Source organism: Zingiber officinale, chromosome 2A (assembly GCF_018446385.1).
Source record: "Zingiber officinale cultivar Zhangliang chromosome 2A, Zo_v1.1, whole genome shotgun sequence".
Lineage (NCBI taxonomy): Eukaryota > Viridiplantae > Streptophyta > Magnoliopsida > Zingiberales > Zingiberaceae > Zingiber > Zingiber officinale.
The window spans coordinates 2,507,344-2,529,340 of NC_055988.1; the positions used below are offsets into that span (position 1 = coordinate 2,507,344).

General features: G+C 35.2%; 2 protein-coding genes across 4 annotated transcripts; both read right to left on the bottom strand.

Annotated features, from left to right (window-relative positions):
- Positions 1-3,862: 3,862 nt before the first annotated feature.
- LOC122044349 (tropinone reductase homolog At5g06060-like) lies at positions 3,863-6,855 on the bottom strand. Of its 2 annotated transcripts, none has more exons than XM_042604847.1 (6): positions 6,729-6,855; positions 6,461-6,668; positions 6,144-6,360; positions 5,957-6,063; positions 5,708-5,858; positions 3,863-4,366 (listed from the first exon to the last, which is right to left on the bottom strand). In XM_042604847.1, exons 1-6 carry the CDS (start codon positions 6,797-6,799, stop codon positions 4,266-4,268), a joined length of 855 nt encoding a protein of 284 aa, XP_042460781.1. In that variant the 5' UTR covers positions 6,800-6,855; the 3' UTR covers positions 3,863-4,265. The 2 variants fall into 2 exon arrangements, with proteins under 2 accessions (XP_042460781.1, XP_042460782.1); XM_042604848.1 differs by having other exon boundaries at positions 6,748-6,838.
- Positions 6,856-13,377: 6,522 nt separating this feature from the next.
- On the bottom strand, positions 13,378-18,765 carry LOC122040520 (tropinone reductase homolog At5g06060-like). Of its 2 annotated transcripts, none has more exons than XM_042599866.1 (5): positions 18,608-18,765; positions 18,331-18,538; positions 18,014-18,230; positions 17,822-17,928; positions 13,378-14,102 (listed from the first exon to the last, which is right to left on the bottom strand). In XM_042599866.1, the coding sequence occupies exons 1-5, from the start codon at positions 18,676-18,678 to the stop codon at positions 14,073-14,075; spliced, it is 633 nt and encodes a 210-aa protein (XP_042455800.1). In that variant the 5' UTR covers positions 18,679-18,765; the 3' UTR covers positions 13,378-14,072. The 2 variants fall into 2 exon arrangements, with proteins under 2 accessions (XP_042455800.1, XP_042455799.1); XM_042599865.1 differs by lacking the exon at positions 13,378-14,102 and adding an exon at positions 17,412-17,726.
- Between the last annotated feature and the right edge of the window lie 3,232 nt (positions 18,766-21,997).

Consider the following 21,997-nt stretch of genomic DNA (forward strand, 5'->3'; position numbering starts at 1 on the left):
GATGACTGACTTGAGCGTTGGAGGACCAATGTCGAGGACCCCTTCCCTGGCTCGGCACTGACGTAAGCTGTGTTACAAGTCCGAGTAGAGTCCACAAGAGGTCAGCGGGAGCATCACATCCCCAGCTTTCCACCTCATCAACTTTCGGGTAGGATCATGTTAGATTAAGCGTAGATTAGACGCCAAGATTCAGAAGTAGAATGCTTGCAAATTAAATTAGGTTTATTATCTTTGTCAAATATGTTCATTAGGCTTAATGTATTGATTATGTGAGATGCTTCGTCTTAATTATAATATAATAATTTAATATATTGATTATATGAGCTATTTCATCTTAATTATAATATAATAATTTTCTTCATCACAGATGAATATGGAAAGAAATTGAAAGTAGAGTTTTTATTTTTCCAAGAAGGGTACTCATATATTTTCGAGAAGATGCAATATTACCAGAAGGATTCAATTCAAGAAGTAAGATATGTTACAACTAATATGTATGTCTAGTATGCAGTGGTTTTGGTTTTATATAGACTTAATATGGATCCAAAGTTTGTGGATTATGTCTACATATTTTCTGTTTGAATTGAATGACACATTTCTGGTTTAATAGTAAGAAAATTAATTTGTTGTACTTTCATGATAATTTAATTGGTATTATTTATAAGAGTTTAATTAAATAATTCATGGTGTAAATATAATAAATAATAATTTTTGCAAATAGAAAAAATAATGATTTTTATCTTTTACTAAAAATTTGTATTTGTATTTTAAAAAAGACATGACATTTTTATCCATTAAAAAATCGTTGTCGTTATTAAAAAAGATAATATTTTTTATGTGTTGTTTTTTAGTGGACTTTTAATAATAACTAGTGATCATGCACGCGTTGCGTGTATAATATAATATATTGAAATCACATTGACTCTTTATAATGAAATTATATTAATTAAAGTATTTTAGCATTAAAATACTAAAGTAGAGTCATTAGGGTAAAGTACTTAACTTTTGAAAATCTGAATTAATCCAAATTGTTTGGATTTTTGAGTGTCACCCTTACGTTCAGAATCAAGAATTAATTATTTGGGTAAGATTTAGACTCATGCAATAGTGCAATAATGCAAGGGTGACGCTAGAGAATCCCAGCAACAAACTATTGTAACGGGCTTCCCTACGAAAAAAATAGTTTAATTTAATATTATACTTATCTTAGTAAAAAAAATTAAGAAAAATATATTTTTTAACATTGTCGATCTAAAATATTTATAGAAGCTTCTTTGATCATAGTATTGTCAATTCTAAGATGTGAGACTAAAGAGAACTATATTTTTTTATATAAAACAACAAGAAAATTAATGATAAGAAAAATTCATAATAATATGCCGCAATTTAGTCTCGAACTATAGATCAATAATGGTTTCGCTTGTAGAATTATTAATAAATCTTGGAATTATTTTTAGTATGAATAGAAAAAAGGATATTAACGTAAATTCATTTTAGGCTTCACCAAAATTAATTAGTAAAGGAGGGAGATTTTTAATAAAATAGTAAGAAATTTTTAATATTACTTGTTCAGGTAGAGAGACCAAGCATAAAAAATATTGTCTTTTAATTTTTTTTTATAGTCTATATTTTGTAACTCAAATTATTTTTATTTTGCCTACCTCAAAATTGAAACAAACATATTAATGACCGAATCAAAATGTACACTTGGAGCCCACTTGCAAAGCAAATAATGGGCTGAATAATGACCATTAATTGGTATGATTAATGATGACTAAGGTTCCAAGCCTAAAAAATAGAGACTCCCTTGGGTAGCAGAAATGGAATATTCCAATCATCCATAAGTAAACCGCTCTTTCTCATTATTTCTCTATCATTTCTTTAGTTTTCTTGTTGATAGCATTATGATATTATTCATTTTATCTTAAATTATAAATATCCCGAGTTAGTTTTGATATTGATCAATCGAGTTAAGTTAGACCCTATGTGTTTGATGCTTTGTGTTAAGTGTACAGGGACTTAAGAACATAAGAAGTTGAGCAAAAGATACAACGAGTGAAAAAGATGTCACAGGACGAGAGTCGAAGAGCTCGGTACATTCGAGAGATGAGGAGTTACAGAAGAATAGACTGGTGAAGTGAGAAGGGCGCACGTGATGCATACGAAGGATGAGAAGTCGAGAGGAAAGATGCTTGTAGAGAATATTTGAGTTGGGTTTGAGAGAGCTCAACTATGGACAAACGGAGCATCACCCAAGTGAACGAATTCAGAAAATGGTCAACTTAAAAGTTGACCATTCAAGATGGTTCGATTGAATAGAGACACCCTGATGATCTAAAAACTTGAGGCTCCTCAGATAGCTTGAGGAACCTCGAATGCCTAGAGGAGATGTTGCTACGTATGGAACATGAGGTGCCTCTGATAGTTCAAAGCGTCTCTGAAGACTTAGAGTCGTTGCCGGGGAGATAAGTAGTGGATTCCACGTCAGCCAAACTGAGGTGCCTCTGATGAATCGAGGCACGTCCAATCTACTAGATCAGAAAATGATCATTGCGATGAGGATAACAACTCAGCCCATTGTATGCGTCCTGGATCACTGGAGGCTTTTGAATGGCCACATCAGCAAAACGGTTACTTCAACCAGGAGTCTATAAAAAGAGCCCTTAAGCTCGAAGTTCGACAACACACACGTAGTAACTTATGTAATTTCGTTTTAAGCTTCTAATTGTTGTAAGGGCTACTCCACCTCCGACCCTATCAAAGAAGGAGATTGATAGTGCTTCCGATTGTCTTAGATTAGCAGTCTCCTAGGTTACAAACCAAGTAAATTATTATATTCCTTTTACTCTTTGTCATTTATTTTTATTATTTAATTAGTGTATCCTTGATAGTTTGGTAGCAAAAGTTCTACATTTTAATTTGCAGGTTATTTACCCCCCTTAAGTTGGTCCACAGATCCTAATGAGTGGTATCAGAGTCCAATCATTTTAGAAGGATTAACCGCCGACTAAAGCAACAAGGAAGATGACCAGATCAAACATTCACCTACTGAAGTTTGAGGGTGAGTTCACTCTTTAGAAGCCTAGAATGGAGGTATTTTTCAAAATTAATATCAATATATTATTAACTATTAAATATGGTTTTGAAATACCCAAGGATGAGAACGAAGAAGAAAAGGAAGAGTACTAATGGAATAAGAAGAAATAGACCTAGTTCATGGTAAACGGTAAGGCTGAGTTCTACCTTCTGAGCGTACTGATGACTCAGAAACTCAATAGAATCGGCACCTACAACTCCACCAAGGATCTCTAGGAGAAGTTCCTGAATGACATGAAGACACCTCTGAAGTAAAACTAGCCAGAAAAGATCTACTCAAAAACTAACTCAGCAACCCCCGACTTAAAAAGGGAGAAATGGTTGTCCAACTACACGCCAAGCTAAAGGAGTTAACACAAGACTTAACCATATTGGTGAATTGGTAGCAAATCGAGACTCACTTAGACATGCTCTAAATGCTTTTCCAAGAACTCAAGAATGAATTTCGATAATTGATTCCTACTAGATTTCAAAAGATTTAGATGTAAGTACGTTAGAAGAATTGTTTTCTACTTTGAAATTTCACGAATCTTGATGTACAATACTAAGAAAAGAAAAGGAGCTGAATCACAACCTAACGCTAAAAGCTAAGAAGAACGAACTGGATTCAGAATTATCTCTCGACAAAGACGAAGAACTATTTATGGTAAGAAAATTTAATAAAGTTTTTAGAACTAATAATTTTGATAAGAGACAAGTTTCAAAGTTTCTTCAAAGAAATGGGAAAAGAAAGGTAAAATGCTACAACTCCGATCAAGAAGGTCACATCAAAAATCAATGCCCCAAATTAAAGGTAAAATGCTACACTCGACCTAATCTGCTGCTCTGCTCACTAGACCGCATTGCCTGAATAGTCGATCTGCCTGGTCTACCACACTACCTGGTCAGCCACTCGGCCTAATCTGCTGCTCTATTCGCTCGATCGCACTGCCTGGTCGGTCGATCTGACTGCTCGACCACACTACCATATCGATTGGTCTGCTCAGTCGAACACTCAGTTTACTCTATGACTCGGCCACCCTGCCCACTGGCTACTCTGCCACTAAGTCGCTCTGCTCGATCAACCACTTTGCTACTCAGTCGCACTGTCACTTAGCCCGATCAATTGCTTTTCTGCTTTTCCTACTCGGCATGATCTGCCACTCTGCCCACTCAGTTGATTTGTTCGCTCAACTGATCTGCCCGCTCGAACGCTCTGCCCACTTGGTCGATCTGCCTGCTCGATTGTTCTGACCTCTCAGTCGATCTGCCCACTCGATCACTGTGCAATCTGCACTCAACACTTGACAGAAATAAGTTCCCGCTAACAGGTTAAGATTATCAACTCAGGTCATCTCAACAAATAAATTGAATTTAATTCAATGTAATTTTAATTCAGCTAATACTCCAAAATCTCTGATAGATTGTCAATAGAATTGAGGTCAATCTTGTAGACAAGGATGAGCAGCCAAACATGGACCTTTGTATTGTAGTCTCAAAAGTTGGCTTGGTGGATTGAGACTTGAGAAGCGATGGATTGATACTAGTGTCACCATACATGTGTGTTTCAATAAAGATCTACTTCACAACTTTGAAGAAAATCAAAGATGGATAAAAATTCCCCATGGGAAACTCGACAACGTCAAATATCAAGGGCTAGGATAAAGTTGTTATGAAGCGACATCTGAAAAAAAAAACATTATCTCTCAACAATATGTTATATATTTCAAAAATTTTAAAGAATTTAGTGTCTCTATGGCTTTTAAGACAAGATTTTCTCATTGTATTTAAGTCAAATAGAGTATTTTTGTTTAAAAAAAAATAAAATATTTGTATAAATATCTCATTTGCTTACTTCCTTATGTCTTCCAACTTATGACATGGTAGAATAAGATATGATAATTATGATACCTTGCATACCTTAATTAACATGAAAAACATCTCTATATTTCAAATAGATTTGAAACACATGATGACTTATATTGAGACAAAATTAATGACATCATCCTTTCTACATAGTAAAAGAAATAATGAACCATTCAATCTAATTCATATACACGTATACGTGAAATTCAAACATATCTATATTTCAGATAGATTTGAAATACATGATGACCTATATTGAGACAAAATTAACGACATCATCTTTTCTACATTGTAAAAGAAGTAATGAACCACTGAACCTGATTCATATACACACATATACGTGAAAAAAAAAAGAATATTTCATCGCTTTCATTTTATTGATGAGAACACACAATTTTATTATGTATATCTTTTTAAAATTATATAAAAATAAAGTCATAGAAAAATTTATTCTTTATAAAAATAAGAGAAAATTCATCTTTAATAAAAAGATTAATGTAGTCCATGGTGACCGAGGAAATGGAACTAATAATGATTTGTGATTTTTTTTTATCAAAATGTACACAATTCATATAATAAGCATATAGATATAAGTATAATGATTAGAGTACACAATTCATGATTGTGATATGTGTTCTTCATAGACATAGTAACATACATGCCAGGGTTGTTATTAAAGTGTACACAATTCATTGAATAAGCATATATAGATATAACAATTGTATTAGATCGATAGACATTTAATAGTCATCGCACATTGTTTTACCTCCATCGACAGCAATCACTTGACCGGTGATGAAAGAGGAAGAAGGAAGGCAAAGAAAAGCCACCGAAGCTGCCACTTCCTCAGGCTCTCCCACACGCCCAAGCGGAGTACGATGACACCACTTCGCCACCAGTTCTTCATTCTCAAAGAACTATTTAAACATAAAACTCTTATACAATTTAAATTTTTATGATATTTACACAAAAAATAAATAGCAATTAAGTTAGACAAAGATAAGCAATTATATACCGGTTTAGCCATAGGTGTGTTGATGGCACCGGGCACAACACAATTGGTACGAATATTGTCCTTAGCCCATTCGCAAGCGAGGCATCTAGTGAGTTGGTTCATGGCTCCTAAAGACAAACCGATTTTCATGTTGCATTTAGATATTAACCTGGATTTATTATTTTTTTTTGGAGAATAATTAGGATACCCTTAGATGCTCCATAGACAGACATAAAAGAAGTTCCTTCGAGACTAGCAATTGAAGAAATGAAGATGATATTGCCCCGTCCAGATGCCTTGAGAGGAGGATGAGCGAGTTGACTCAAATGAAAACCGGCTTCCAAGTTGGTGTTCATGATGTGCTTGTATTCCTCTTGAGTCACCTCTAAAACTGGTTTAACGTAAGCAGACGCTGCATTATTAACCTTCACAAGCACTCAATCGAATTCAGTTAACAATTAGAGAAATAAAAAATATTTAACAATTTTATCAAAGCTACTACAAGAACAAATGTCGAATCATCACCAGGATATTGAGTTTGCCGTTGAAGATGGCGCTGACTTCCTTTATCAGCTTCTCCCTCTCTTCCGAGGACGAGACGTCACAGACCGAACCAGTCACCTGAAGCTTCAGATCTCTCCATTTCTGCAAACTCTGTTTCAGCTCTGCTTCATTCCTGGCGCACGTATGAACTGCTGCACCAAATCTTGCTAGTTCTTCCACAATAGCACACCTACAACAGCAACAACAACAACAACAAACTATAAAAAGAAGATAAAAGCAAAATATTTACCCTATCCCTTTGGATCCACCAGTGACCAAGGCTGTTTCTCCTTGAAGAGACCATCTATGTCCCAACTCCATCAGTTGCTGCTATCTGATCAATTCTCAGAGAAAAGTTACTGTATATAGACTCTGTTATTTCTTTTATATATATATATATATATATATATATATATAAAAGGAGAGTATACAAATAAAAAAATTATTTATTTTAAAATGTTTTTTCTTCTTTTTCCTATCACACGCACAAAAAAAACATAATAGTTTACTTTGCTGTTATTGTGTATTTCATTTAGAGCGATTAGACGGATCAACTCGTGACGGGGCGGGTTGGTTCATGATGTACCCCGCCCATCAACTTGGCGGGTTGAGAAATTTTCAATCTAATCCAATTCAAGACGGGATGTAGATTTGACGGACCAACCTGCGAGCCCATCAAAATTTTTTAAAATAATTAAAAAATATTTCATATCTTCAACATGTTACTTCGAAAAGATTTCATCCATCAAATATATCAATAAACATGTATGTTAAATATAAATGGACACAAATAAAATATTGGATGAAAAGTATTATTTTTATTTTAAAATTATATCAAAGAAAAATAATAAATTGACATATAATTTAGTTTATATGTATTTCTCAACTCGCAGATCAACCCAAGCCCATCGCGAGCTAACTCGCGTGAGTCGTGAGCGTAGACGGGTTGGCTCGCGATAAACTTAGGTTGATAAAATTTTAACATAACCCGTTTAAATTATTTGACGAGGTGAGTCAATATGATGCGTCCAACCTAAATTGACGGTTGTAATTTCATTGGCCGGATGGGTGGGTTCCTAGTGGGTGTATCAATTGGATTGGATATATTGGATTAAATTAAATTTTAAAATAAAATTATAAATTAGTTTCAAAGTCTTTTCTAGTTTTACAAGAAGCAAAGTTTAATTTTATCTCTACTTATGAATCTTATTAATTAATAAATTTAATTTTTAATATCTTATTGATTTTTATGTCATCAAAAAATATATAAATAAAGATAAAAGATTAAGTTTTCAAGAAAATTATAGTAAAAAGAAATCTAATTTATTTTATAATCTTCTCCTTTTTCCTTAAATTCATCTTTTTCTTCCTTCTGCGTAGAAAAAAAAAATCATTTAAAAAAGGTAACGTAGGCGATACGTTTTGATAGTAATTTAAAAAAAAAAAAACTTTTGAAGTAAATTGTCCAAGAATCCATTAACGTTTACTTCCTTTTAGCTGTCTCATTTTCTTGTTTATTTTGACTATTTGCTGCACAAGAGTCAAAATTGATGGAGTTGAAAATTTTAAATTGAATTAAATTTTTCATTACAAGTGTTCATATATATATATATATATATATTTTTGATAAGTTAGATTTCTAGTTCTTCCAAATAATTAATCTGAGAGACGACCGACTTACGAGGAGATCATACCTTGATACTAATTCAACTATGATTTTTATGATACCAACTCAAATCTTTATCTATTTATGTAAATCTCTATCATTTGGATACCAACTCAACTACTAGACTGTAGGGTTAAAAATGAGTGAATTAAGATATAGGATGTTTAAACTTGTTTGATAATATAATTGAACCGAGTTTAAAATGAATAAATATATGAAGAATATCATATATCCAACAAGATATATTTTATTAGTTGAAAATTAATCTTAAAATTTATGTGAGCAAACATATATAAATACCAACTGTGTCGTGAGAGGGGGCAAAAAAAAAATTAAAGATGATGGATTTAGTTTGTTGTCATTGTGTTTTTGATTCAATTGGAAGGGTAGGTGAGTGATGGATGCTTGCATTCGATTGGATAGAGAAAAATCATGGAAAATCAATCAATTTAATGTTTATTTTCTGTCGTTGTCTCATTTTTTTCTTCCAAGAGTCAAAATTGATGAAGTTGGAACTTTTAAATAGAATTAATTAATTGACTCAGGACATTGCAAATGGAAAATGGAATACGCAGAGACGGTGATATGTGCGTTTTGGAGGAGGGCAACTAGCAGCCACGGCTGACCTGATGGAGTGTGGCATCATCTACAAAGATGTCTGCACTGCTATTGGCTCGACCAGTCTAGGGATTAGATGGGCTTGATGCATAACATAAGAGGCGACTGTATAGGGTAGGGAGCGTGGGTGCCCAGTGGAAATGGTCAGCTGGGGGTGATTACATGTACGAGAGAGTAGACATCAGAATTCTGTTTAATATAATGTTTTTATAGTTTGTAAAAGACTATTTCGTCAGAGGAGATTTTCAATAAAACTTTTAAAGTCTTGGATTAGTCATTTTCTAATTACAAAGTAAGTAAATTGATCTTGTTTTTTACTATTTTTTTATATTTATTTTGATTAACTTTTATTTAACTAACCCGTGTTGTCTTTGCTAAAATATGAAAGCAAAAGAAAGACTTAAATTCTCTAACAGGGCAATCCACCCCCTCCTCTCTTACCGGCCACCTAGTATCATCACTTAAGAATACAAGAAATAGAGCGGAAGTCGTAGCTAGTGAAAAGGATGACACGAAAAGAGATCTGATCGGTTCGGTGCATCGTAAGGATTTCTGGACTAGCCTATGTGGTTGTCAGTTCTGTTGGATTATCTATATCCATGAAAAAGAAATGATATTCAAGAAAGGAAAGTGAAAGAAGAAATAAGCTACTACTGAGGGACAGAGTCCAATTAAGAAGATAAGAAAAAAAACTGGAAAGAAACCTAAAAATAAGTTGACTTACTTTAACTGCAACAAAAAGGGTCATTTCGCTCGGGAGTGCACTGAGTCGAAAAAGACAAATTCAAATGTGTCTTCTTTTCATGAGTATTTTGTTGCTAACTCAATGTTGTTAGCTTATTCTTTTCCTTTGTGGATTATAGATTCTGGAACAACCAACCATGTAGCTCGGGAACGAGTTACATTTGGGGAGTACCATCGGGTGCTAGCTGGCAACAAGTGGATCTATGTAGGAAACAATACAAGAGTTGAAGTCAAAGGAGTCGGCACTTGCAAATTTAACCTCCGTGGTGGTGGTGTTTTGTTTGTCCATGATGTCCTGTATGCTTCTGAAATTCGACGGAATCTTGTTTACATTACGTGTCTTCTTGATTTAGGGTATTGTATTAATTTTCACATCCAATGTGTTGAACTTAAGATTGACTCAGTATCAATCGGATATGATTTTTTAATAAATGGTTTTATGGTTCTTGATGTAGAATCATATGTCAATTTGCTATTGATGGTTGTTTTACAAACATTACTCTAACTAGTGATGCAGATATAAATGATAAGGTTTGATATGCTAGATTTGGACCACAAATATCTGAATGAATTAACTGCAATGATGATTCAACTTAAGTAGTCTTACCAAATGGTTTCCTAGTTGCTTTTCCAACAAGACAGTCCTCAACTCGTAAACATGGTTTAAGGTGTACTTTAAGTATGCAAATGATTAGAAAACATCCAATCACCACCCAAAAAAAGTATCAATAATGGCTTATCAATGACCAAAAGACTCGAGGCGTCTCAGATAGCTTGAGGTGACTCAAATGCCTAGAGGAGTTGTTGCCGCATATGGTACTTGAGGCGCCTCCGATTGTTCGAGGCGCCTCCGAAGACATGGAGTCATTGTTGTGGAGATAAGCAGTGGATTCCACGTATAAAACAGCTATTGCGGCGGGGATAACAACTCAGCCCATTGGAGGCACCCTAGATCACTAGAAGAGCCCTGGATGGCCACGTCAGCAAAACGGTCACTTCGACCATGATGCTATAAAAAGAGCCCTTAAGCTTGAAGTTCAACAATGCGCATGTATTAACTTTTGTAATTTCATTTTTTAGCTTCTAACTATTATAAGGGGGTACTCCGCTACTGACCCTATCGAAGGAGGTTGATAGTGCTTCCAATTGTCTTGGATTAGTAGCTATCCAGGTTGCAAACCAAATAAATTTTTGTGTTTCCTTTACTCTTATGTCATTTATTTTTATTATTTAATTAGTGTGTCCTTGCTAGTTCAATAGCAAGAGAAGTTGTACTTTTTAATTGGTAGGCTATTCATCCCTTTTAGTCGGTCCACCAATCCTAATACAAACAACTAGTGTTTGGTTGTTAACATGGTTGAAGTGTTGTATCTCAGAAAATAAAATTCTATCAAAGCCTCTAATCACTATTAGAGAAGAAACAAACCTACTTTAAAAAATGAGCAATGATATGCTCAAGGAAAAAAACTCAAGAAAAATCTCAAGGATAGACACATAAAGGCATGGCCCACCATTTCACTTTTTGTGGGCCCCATCATTTTATGTATCTATCCTTGAGGTTTTCCTTGAGTTTTTTTCCTTGTGCATATCATTTTTCTTAAAAAATTATGTCAAACAAAGGCCTTGATTGCACTCTGTATACATCCCTACTCAGTAGCATGGCCTCCATGCTCAATAGCTCAATCTCCCTGCTTGTCCTCCTTGCCTAGCGGCTCAATTTCTCTACTCGACAATTCAACCATCTTGTTCGCCCTCCCTATACAGCTCGGTCTCCCTACTAGGCCTTACTTGCTAATAGTTCATGTTGGATTTTAAAGTTCGCTAGAGGGGGGTGAACAGCGATCGTCGAAAATTCATTATCGAGTAAGCAGCGGGAATAGAAAATTAAACACAATGCTAACAAAACCAATTTTACTTGGTTCGGAGCCTTCGTCGACTCCTATTCCAAGACCCGCACGTGAGAATGCCTTCGTTGGGCAATCACTAATAATTTGCAAAAGTATTACATGATTTAATACAAGAATTATGAAAGAAATACCGATAACAAGGAAAAAGAAATTGAGTTGCAGGTTGTCGGAGGAGCTTCGCAGCGTCGCAGGAATAGTGCGCAATAGAGCAATCGTAGAAGGAAGTTGTGTGTATTTGCTCTAGGTGGAGGGCTCCTTATATAGGTAGCTCCAGGCGCCCGGATCCCTTCCGAGCGCTTGTACCGTGACGTCGGCCCAGCCAATCAGCGCTCTCCATGTTGCGACGAGATAAACTTTTGCATTCTAGGCACCCGGATCCCTTCCCGGCGCTCGGACTCCTTTCTCCAGCAAAAGCTCTTTCCGGCAAGAAAAAGATTAGTCCGAGGCAATAAATATTATACTACCCTGCAAAATAAAAGTTAGCACAAATAATAAAAACAGAGTAGTAATTAGATTCTGTCTCCTCAAGACCAGAATCTAGTCATGATCTCAATTTAGATTTTTAAAATGGATTTAAGTTAGATCGACGCCTACAATTCCCTCAAACGGGGAACACATTCTCACGAAGTCACTCTCCTCCAGTGGCTTACCTTAACTTACCATCCTGCCAGACATCCGGTCAGCCCGTCGACCTGTTTAGACTTGGTGTCAGCTATCCGGTCGGCCCGTTGACCTAGCTGGACTTCGTGTCAGATATCCGGCCAATCCATCGACCTATTTGGACTTCGTACCAGCTATCCAGTCAGCCCGTCGACCTAGCTGGATTTCTTGTCAGATATTCAGTCGACCCGTCAACCTATCTAAACTTCTTCTGCACACTCAGTTAGATCGATAGATGACAACAAACTTAACTTAACTTACGTTATCATTCATCAAAACCTAAGTTAGATCGTTAGTGCTAACCACACCAACAGTTCAGCTTCCTTGCTTGACAACTCGACTTTGCTACTCGACCTACCCTGCTTATCAACTCGACTTTTTCTACTGGCAACATGACATTTCCTACTCGATACCCCTGAGTTCAAAGATCAAGTTCATCTTGGCAAACCAAATAAATTTGAGTTTTAAAATTTAATATTTTTTCATTTACTCTAGCATCATGACCTTCTCTATCATTTTTTAATTAGTTTTCTTGTTGATAGCATTCAGGCATTATTCAGTTCGAGCCAAACAACCAGTGTTTGGTTGCTAACATGGTTGAACCATTATGTTTTAGAAAATAAACGTCCATTGATGTGTCTCAAATTGCAAGTGCACGAACTTCATCAGATAATAAAAGTATCGATCCCATGATAACTATAAATCGAGTACTTATCTACTATATGAAAATGGTTATCCAGAGAATTCGAGGGTCATGAAAGTCTTTAGAAAACTGAGAAAACTTGTGAGAAAAGTTCTAGGAGAAAAATCCAATTTAGGAAGATATCCTAGGACTTCAATTTCATTGCAATGACTATGGACATCCTATCTTATATTTGAATTCCAAATTCTCATTGGTTGTTCATGTAGGTAGACAATCCTGATTTAATCGACGTGATCTTTTGGAATTATGACGGTGTGTCCACCCAAACGCGATGCCTACTTTCAAGGAGACATTGCTGAAGAACCGCTTTCTTATGGAGGCTCTTTGTCACAAGATGCGCCATAGTTCTCAAGTTGCCTTTCCTTGATGTGTGACGCCAAATCGAGGTAGACCCATTAAGCTCCGTGAAAGCCTAGGGAATCCTCGCGGTAACTCGACCTATTTTCGTGATCGACCCCCCATGTCTCGGTATTCTATGGGTCGAAGGAGGATTGAATTCACCTTCTGATCCTTCCTCACATTCCTTGGGATACAAAAATGTGCTTTTGGCATCGAGTTAGTATATGCACAGGAGAACCGAACCATAAACAATCAAATCATAGAAATTAAGAAACATGAATATATCTCAACATGGAAAAACAAGCGTCTACATGCCAAAAGGCTACACCATAGTACTAGAATCAAAGAGTACCACTCCATGGATATGGAGTTCTAGCAAGAAGACATGTTTTAAGCAAGCTTTTACAACCCAAATCTAAAAGAAAGAGAAATAAGCTTATTCAATGAAGTGAATGATGTCTACGGGCTGCTTCTCCAATTACTCCAAACGTGGAGGAGAACTCTTGCTCCTTGGAACAACTCTCCTAGGGTTCTTTGTCACCAGGAAACTCTTCTCTCCTTCTCCACGAGCCTTTGGGATCATTTTAAAGCCTCCCCAGCCCTTAGATTAGGAAAGAACTTGCAAAAATATCGCAACAGCAACAACTGTGGCAAGGCACCACAACTGTGTGAAGTTCTGAGTTCGGCAGGAAACGGGCACATGACCATGTGAAAAACATATGGTCGAGCCGTGTGAAATTTTGTGACCTCTTGGAGAAATGGTGCACGACTGTGTAAAAACACAGTCATCCCGTGTGAAGTTTTGAGACCTCTGGGAGAAATGGCGCGCAACTATGTAAAGTTTTGAGACTCTTGCGGCTGCTCTATTTTTGCTCCTCTTCATCCCGAGGAATACACCTATGTCTTGGGACATAGATAGAGCATATTCTTTGCTTCATGTCATCATTCCAAGGTTCTTTAACTATGTTTTAGCTTTGGTTCTTCATCCTATCAATGAAAAAGCACAAGAGTGGATGTCCAAACCAGAAAAATAGTGAAACAAGATCGAAAGGTAACAAACCATACAAAATATGCTCCTAGAATATCACAAGATGAGTGCAAAATACTAATGAAAATCCTATATGAAATACACTCATTGTCCATCTAAGCCTCTAATCACTGATGGAGAAGAAAAAAAATTGTTTTAAAATATTGTGTCAACCAAGGGTCTTGACTGCACTATATATACATCTCTGCTCAGTAGCTTGGCCTCCGTGCTTGACTTCCATGCCCGACAACTCAATCTCCTTGCTTGCAGCTCGGTCTCTCTATTCAACAACTTAACAACCATGTTCGGTCTCCCTACTCGATAACTCGGCCTCCCTACTAGGCCTTCCTTCCTTATAGGTAGACTTCCTTGTTTGACAACTCAACTTTCCTACTCGACCTTCCTTGTGTATCAACTCAACTTTTCCTACTAGCAACATGACCTTCCCTACTCGATATTCCTGAGTTTAGTTGTTCAAGCTCATCTTACCAAACCAAATAAATTTAAATTTTAAAATTTAATAAATTTTCATTTACTCTAGCATCATGACCTTCTCTTTCATTTTTTCAGTTTTCTTGTTGATAACATTCAATGATTATTCAGTTCGACTCAAACAACCAGTGTTTGATTACTAACATGGTTGAACCATTGTATCATAGAAAATAAATGTCCATCTGAGCCTCTAATCGCTTCAACTAAGAAGCAAATCTGTTTTAAAAAAATTATGTCAAACAAAGACTCAACTACACTTTGTATACATCCCTACTCAGTAGCTTGGCCTCCATGCTTGACCTCCATGCCCAGCAGTTCAATCTCCTTACTTGTCCCCCTTGCCTGGCAGCTCAATCTCTCTACTCAGCAACTCAGCCACCCTGTTCGACCTCCCTACCTGATAGCTCGGCCTCCCTACTAGCTCTTCCTTGTTGATAGCTTAGTTTCCTTGTTCAACAACTCAGCTTTCGTACTCAACCTTCCCTGCTTATCAACATGATTTTCCCTACTGGCAACCTGGCCTTCCCTACTTGATATTCCTGAGTTCAATTGTTCAAGCTCATCTTGGCAAACCAAATAAATTTGAATTTTAAAATATAATAATTTTTCATTTAATCCGACAACCCACAATTTTAAAATAGACTGATTCTGTTGAGATGATAAATGAAAGTGTTGGCAAACAGGCAACTTAACACTCACAGACCTCCTCTGATCTAGCTATGACTATTCCAATCAATCATGGGAAGAAACTAGAGAAGTTCACTAGAATATTGAACTTCAAATGGTGACAACAGAAGATATTTTTTTATTTGACCATGCTTAATTTGATTTGATTTTTGACAAAGGAAACTCTTAAGATTATTAAGAATGACATTGATGTCCAAATCGCGAGTGTTGTGAAAGTCGAACCACTCAGGGTTCCTGTTGGTAGTTTTGAGAGCATGAAAACTTAAACGAAGTAATTAAAATAATAATGCAGAAACCATAAACACTCACATTGATCTCCCGAAGAACCGCAACCGAAGACGCCGGTCGATGAAGTCGCCGATGAACCGCCGGAGACGTCGCTGCTGCTGTCGCCGAGAAGATCACCACACGGAACCTTCTCGGACTCTTCCACAAACCAAATCCCGTCCCTAGCTGTTCTCTCTTTGCTCATTGATCACCTCACGCCTCTACTCGTTGATTACCTTCGCATCAACCTCTCCCCTCTCTGATTGCCTTGGACGCCTTTTATAAGAAGGCTGAGGAAGACGAAGGGGAAAGGACGCCCCCTCGTCTCCTTGGTGTTTCCAGCAAACTGCCGTTTGCGGCAGCGAAAGGGACGAACCCTTTCGTCTGCCAAGTATAACGCCCAACAGTTCCTATATTGAAACTACATCCTCAACTATCTTATTGATTAATTATACATTGTATACAACATGAATTATACATTGTATACAACATGAACAGAATGACGAAGGAACTATAGGAGTCTTTGCATTGGAAGATAGAGGATGTGGGGCTTAAAAAATAATTTGTTTGTGGATTCTTGAATTACAAGATAATTGACTCTAGAATAATGATTAACCAAATTCAAGAGTTTCGTTGATCTGCACAAGATTTACTAAGAGAGCATGAGGTTGGGTGAAATTATATTTTAGACTACGACACTATCATTGAAAAGTTGCTACTAGCTAGAAATATTTCAAAAATTAGATGAAGCACAAGTAGAAGAATATGAATGTTTAGGAACTCACTGTTAGACTTTGTATTGAGAAAAACAATAAGAGTTTCAACAAAAGAATGTTCTCTCAAACAACTATTAAAATCAACATGGTCAAGAACAGTCATCTCGAAATGAAGAACCTTGGATCTTCTAATGGAGCTAAAGTACGACCCAAATGAGACATCATCAACAAGAAGTTCCCTAGGAAATATTACAATTGTGATCGAGTCAAACACATATCCTCAAAATGCAAGAAGCCATTGAAGGTTAATCTTGTAGACAAGGATGAGCGGCTAAACATGGACCTTTGTATTGTAGTCTTAAAAGTGAACTTGGTGGGTTGAGACCTGCCAAGCGATAGATTGATACTGGTGTCACCAAACATGTGTTGTTCAAGAAGGATTGGTTCCACGACTTTTAAAAAAAATCAAAGATGGGTAAAATCTCTTCTTGGGAAATTTGACAACCTCAAACATCAAGAGTTAGGACAAAGTTGTTATATATGAAGATGACTTCTGAATAAAAGTTGTCTCTCAACAATATCTTGTATGTTCTGAAAATTTGAAATAATTTAATGTCCCGGTTGCATTTAAACAAGCTTGATTTTATCATAGTATTTAAGTCAAATAGAATAATTATGTTAAAAAAATAAAATTTTGTATAAATGAATCATTTGCTTACTACCTTAAAGTCTACTAACTTATGATATGGTAAATTAAGATATGTTAAATATGATATTTTGAGTACATAAATTAACTTGAAAGGCATACCTATATTTCAAATTGATTCAAAACACAAGTATGAGACTTATGTTGATGACATCATCCTTTCAAATATGTTAAAAGAAGTAATAGACCATTCAGCCTAATTTATACAGACGTATACAATTTAAAAGAAAAACAAATACTTGAAAAAATAAGTATTTCATGACTTTCACTTTATTGATGATAACATAAAATTTTATTATGTGTATTTTCTTAAAAGTAAAAATAAAATTATAAAAAAAATCATTCTTTAGAAAAATGAGATTGAAAATTAACATTAAGATAATACCTAGTGACCAACGAAATGAAATTAATTATTTGTGATATGTGTAGTTATTCCATCATACAGTATGATATTTGAATAAGGCATACATGCCCATGTTTTTATCAAAGTGTATACAATTCATATAATAAGCATATAGATATAACAATTATATTACATTTTAATAGTCACCGCTTATTGTTCTACCTCCATCGACCGTAATCACTTGACCGGTGATGAAAGAGGAAGAAGGAAGGCAAAGAAAAGCCACTAAAGCTGCCACTTCTTCAGGCTCTCCCACACGCCCAAGCGGAGTACGATGACACCACTTCGCTACCCGTTCTTTGTTCTCCATGAACTATTAAACATAAAACTCTTATACAATTTAAATTTCATGATATTTACATGAAAAGGAACACAATTAAGTTAAGATAAAGATAAGCAATTATATACCGGTTTAGCCATAGGTGTGTCGATCATACCGGGCGCAACACAATTGGTACGAATATTATCCTTAGCCCACTCGCAAGCGAGACATTTAGTGAGTTGGTTCAGGGCTCCTAAAGACAAATAAAACAAATTTCATATTGCATTTAGATATCAACATGGTTTTTTTATTATTTTTTTGGAAAATAATTAGGATACCCTTAGACGCTCCATAGACGGACATAGAAAATTTTCCTTGGAGACCAGCAGTTGAGGAAATGAAGATGATATTGCCTCGTCCAGATGCCTTGAGAAGAGGATGAGCGAGTTGACTCAAATGGAAACCAGCTTCCAAGTTGATGTTCATGGTATGCTTGTATTCCTCTTGAGTCACTTCTAAAACTGGTTTAACGTAAGCAGATGCTGCATTATTAACCTTCACAAACAGTCAATCGAATTCAGTTAACGATTAGAGAAATAAAAAATATTTAACAATTTTATCAAAGCTACTACAAGAACAACTGTCAAATCAACACCAGGATATTGAGTTTGCCGTTGAAGATGGCGCTGACTTCCTTTATAAGCTTCTCCCTCTCTTCCGAGGAGGAGACGTCACAGACCGAACCAGACACCTGAAGCTTCAGGTCTCTCCATTTCTGCAAACTCTGTTTCAGCTCTGCTTCATTCCTGGCGCAAGTATGAACTGCTGCTCCAAATCTTGCTAGTTCTTCCACAATAGCACACCTGCAACAGCAACAGCAACAGCAACAACAACAACAAACTATAAAAAGAAGATAAAAGCAAAATATTTACCCTATCCCTTTGGATCCGCCAGTGACCAAGGCTGTTTCTCCTCGAAGAGACCATCTGTTTCCCAACTCCATCAATTGCTGCTATCTGATCAATATCTCAGAAAATAGTATGAGAAGAAAGGCAGAAGAAGAGTAAAGTGGCGATTGACTCGGTTATTTCTTATAATATATATACTAACAAAAAATTATTTATTTTAAAATGTTTTTTTCCTTTTCTTTCCTACTACACAAAAATTAAAGATGATAGTTTAGTTTGTTGTCATCGTGTATTTCATTGGATGGACGGGTGCTTGCATTCGATTTGATAGAGAAAAATCATGGAAAATCAACCAATCACTTTAATGTTTATTTCCTTTCGCTGTCTATTTTGTTCTGGTATATTTTGTCTATTTGCTGCACAAGAGTCAAAATTGATGAAGTTTGGAAATTTTAGATAGAATTAATTTTTTCTTTAGACTTTTAATTATTTGAATAATTTTTATGGATTTTAAAAATCTAGATGTATTTAATTTAGATTTTTATAAGCTTTATAGAAATTTAGTGGTATTCAAATTAGATTTTTATAGAATTTTAAAAAGTCATGTGATATTCAAACTTAACTTTTTAAAACTCTATGAAAATCTTTTGGAATTCAAAGTTTCAATAGATTTTAATGGATTCTTTTAGAATTCTTGAATATAAATTTTAATCAATAAAAGCTCTCCAAAACACGTGGTATAACTTTTAAAATAAAATAAAAAGTTTCTCCTCGCTATTAACTTTAAATCGCCTTAACTTTTTTACGAATAAGTCCTTTCTCTTCCCACTCCTTGATTTTGATTATTTCTTTGATCTAAAAGGCTCTGTCCTTGTTTAACATCTCAATGACCTGCATCAACTTCTTAGCATGCATTTCATGCGACGCTGAGAGTCCTCTGAAACACCGTTTTTAGACGTTATAACAGTAAATTAATGGATTGAAACGGCTGAAACGGAACGATAGCCGCTTATAGCATTTTCTTTGACGGCGGCAGGTTACCGGTGGAGAATTTTCTCCGGTTGCTTGTGATGGAAAACAATGAGGAGTGTCAACAGGTGAAGCTTGTTGTGCGTCGGAAAGGAGAAAAATAAATAGAAAAATTATTTGAGGCGGTCGGTGATGTTTCCGTCGGCTACTTGCGAGTGGGTCGAAGTCGAAGTCGATTTGGACAGTGGCGCACTGGCGCTGTGCGTACATGGAAGAGAAACTTGAAACATTAGATTTTAATATAAAATATATATTAATAAATCAAATTAATCCTCAACTTAATTAATAGATAATTTAATAAAGTCTAATGAAATTAAACCCTAAAAATATTCTATAAAATTTATTTAAATCTTAAAAATTACTAACTAAATTTTATATATTTATATTTATTTATTTTAATAATATTATTACTATCAAAATAATAATAATACTATTAATTTTATTACTAATCAAATTTATTAATTTAATGCTTTATTAAAAAATTGACCAAATTAAAGGGTTAGACCAATATTTCATGATAATTTGGATTAAATTTGTAAATAAAAATATTTAAAATTATTATAATATTGTTGGATTTAAAATTATATTATTAATTTTTAAAAAAAAAAAATTAAGACGTTATCCTCTCTTTATTTTTAGCCATAAAAATATAAAAAGTTGAAAAAAAAAATGTATGAACAAATATACTATTTATTATTTACTAAAAAAATAAATTTAATTAGGTATTTTAGGTTTTATTTGAAAATAAATATCGTGTGAAACCATGACCACCTACACTTTTCCAAGATTGAATATACCCTCTTAAATCTATAAGTTTCTATAAAATTTATAAATGTTTGTAAAAGTTTTGTAAAAAAATTTATAGAACTTCATAAAATTCTTTTCCAAACTATATGAAATTTTATAAAAATCAATAAAAATCTATCAACTTTATAAAAGTCTATCATTAAAAAAAGTCAATACAAATCATTCAATCTTTTAATTGAATATACCCCTCTTAAATTTTTAGTTCTAACCAACAAATCCAACATGACAACTCGAGTATGAGGAGTTCATGCCTTGATAATCACATAATAGACTTTCCCTTCCCTCCTTTTTCGTATACTCAGATAATAGAGAATAGAGAATAGAGAATAGAGAACACAAGTACATATGTTGCACTCTTCCTTAGTTTTCCTTAGAGGGATCTGACTTGAGCGTCAATTGAGTTTTAACAGAGGTCCCCCAAGCCCCTTCTCACTAATTCTTGTTGGTGCAGTCCTGCAACTTAGGCCTTCGTTCCTCCCTTCGTGACAACGACAGATCTGATCCATAGCAGATCCGACCAACAACAAGCACAATAGATAACTGACCCGATAACAAAGTCGACCTAGTGCATGCATCAACAAAAACCTAGATCTCAGATGAAACATACTACTAAGCAAAAAAAAAAAAAACATGGTAAACTACCTGTGTTAAAAAAAATGAATAACAAATTATCTTCAAGAGAGTTTAGTCTCACATTAAAATTTTTACAATAACATAATTATTGATATTATGAATTTATATGAACAGGAGAATATTTGTCACTCGAATCATTTTTATTTTCCTATCTCTATCAATCAAGTTTTACAAAAATTTTCTATTGGTCATTAGAATAAATCATAACGTGCTGCTCACAGCGGTTAGTTAATTAGTCCGGTATTTTTAGATCAATCGTTGTTAATTTACCGAAGTTAGGATTTCGATTTTGAGATGTTCGAAAAATTGAAAAGACACCCTGATAATATAACATTGCCCCGAGCTAATTTATTTTGTCGATTTGATGTACAGTATTCAAAATTGAAGAAGTTGGAAATATAATATAGAAGCAGCTAGCTAGCTAGCCCGCCCAGACAATAAAAGACATCCTGACTGGCTATGGGTGTAGGATGACCGAGCCAAGATAATCAGTGATGGATTCAGGAATTCAAATATGGAGGGGCGATCATGATAAACAAGGGACGGTATCCTCCATCTTCATCGTAAAACCCCATAATACTATGAGTTACACCGCCGGCGGGGGAGCTGACCGCCGATGTTGTCCCCCCACTGAATCCGCCCCTGAAGATAACCTGCCTATGCCCACACCCAATTGGCCGATCTGCAAAGTCAAGTTCGGCGTTGGAAATACAAGCTTAGCCTGGTTGCATCCTCGATCACACAATCTCGACTAATGTAGAATAGTGAAGCTCAATGTCCGGAGGAGCAGGACTCGAAAGTGGGGCGGCCATGATCTGAGAAGAGGAGATTAAAAGAGAATTATTAAACAAACTAGTATATAGTAATTATTAGAATAAATTAGTTAACTAATTTTCTTTTATTAATTTGTCAATTAATCAAGTATGTAATATTTCTCTAAATATA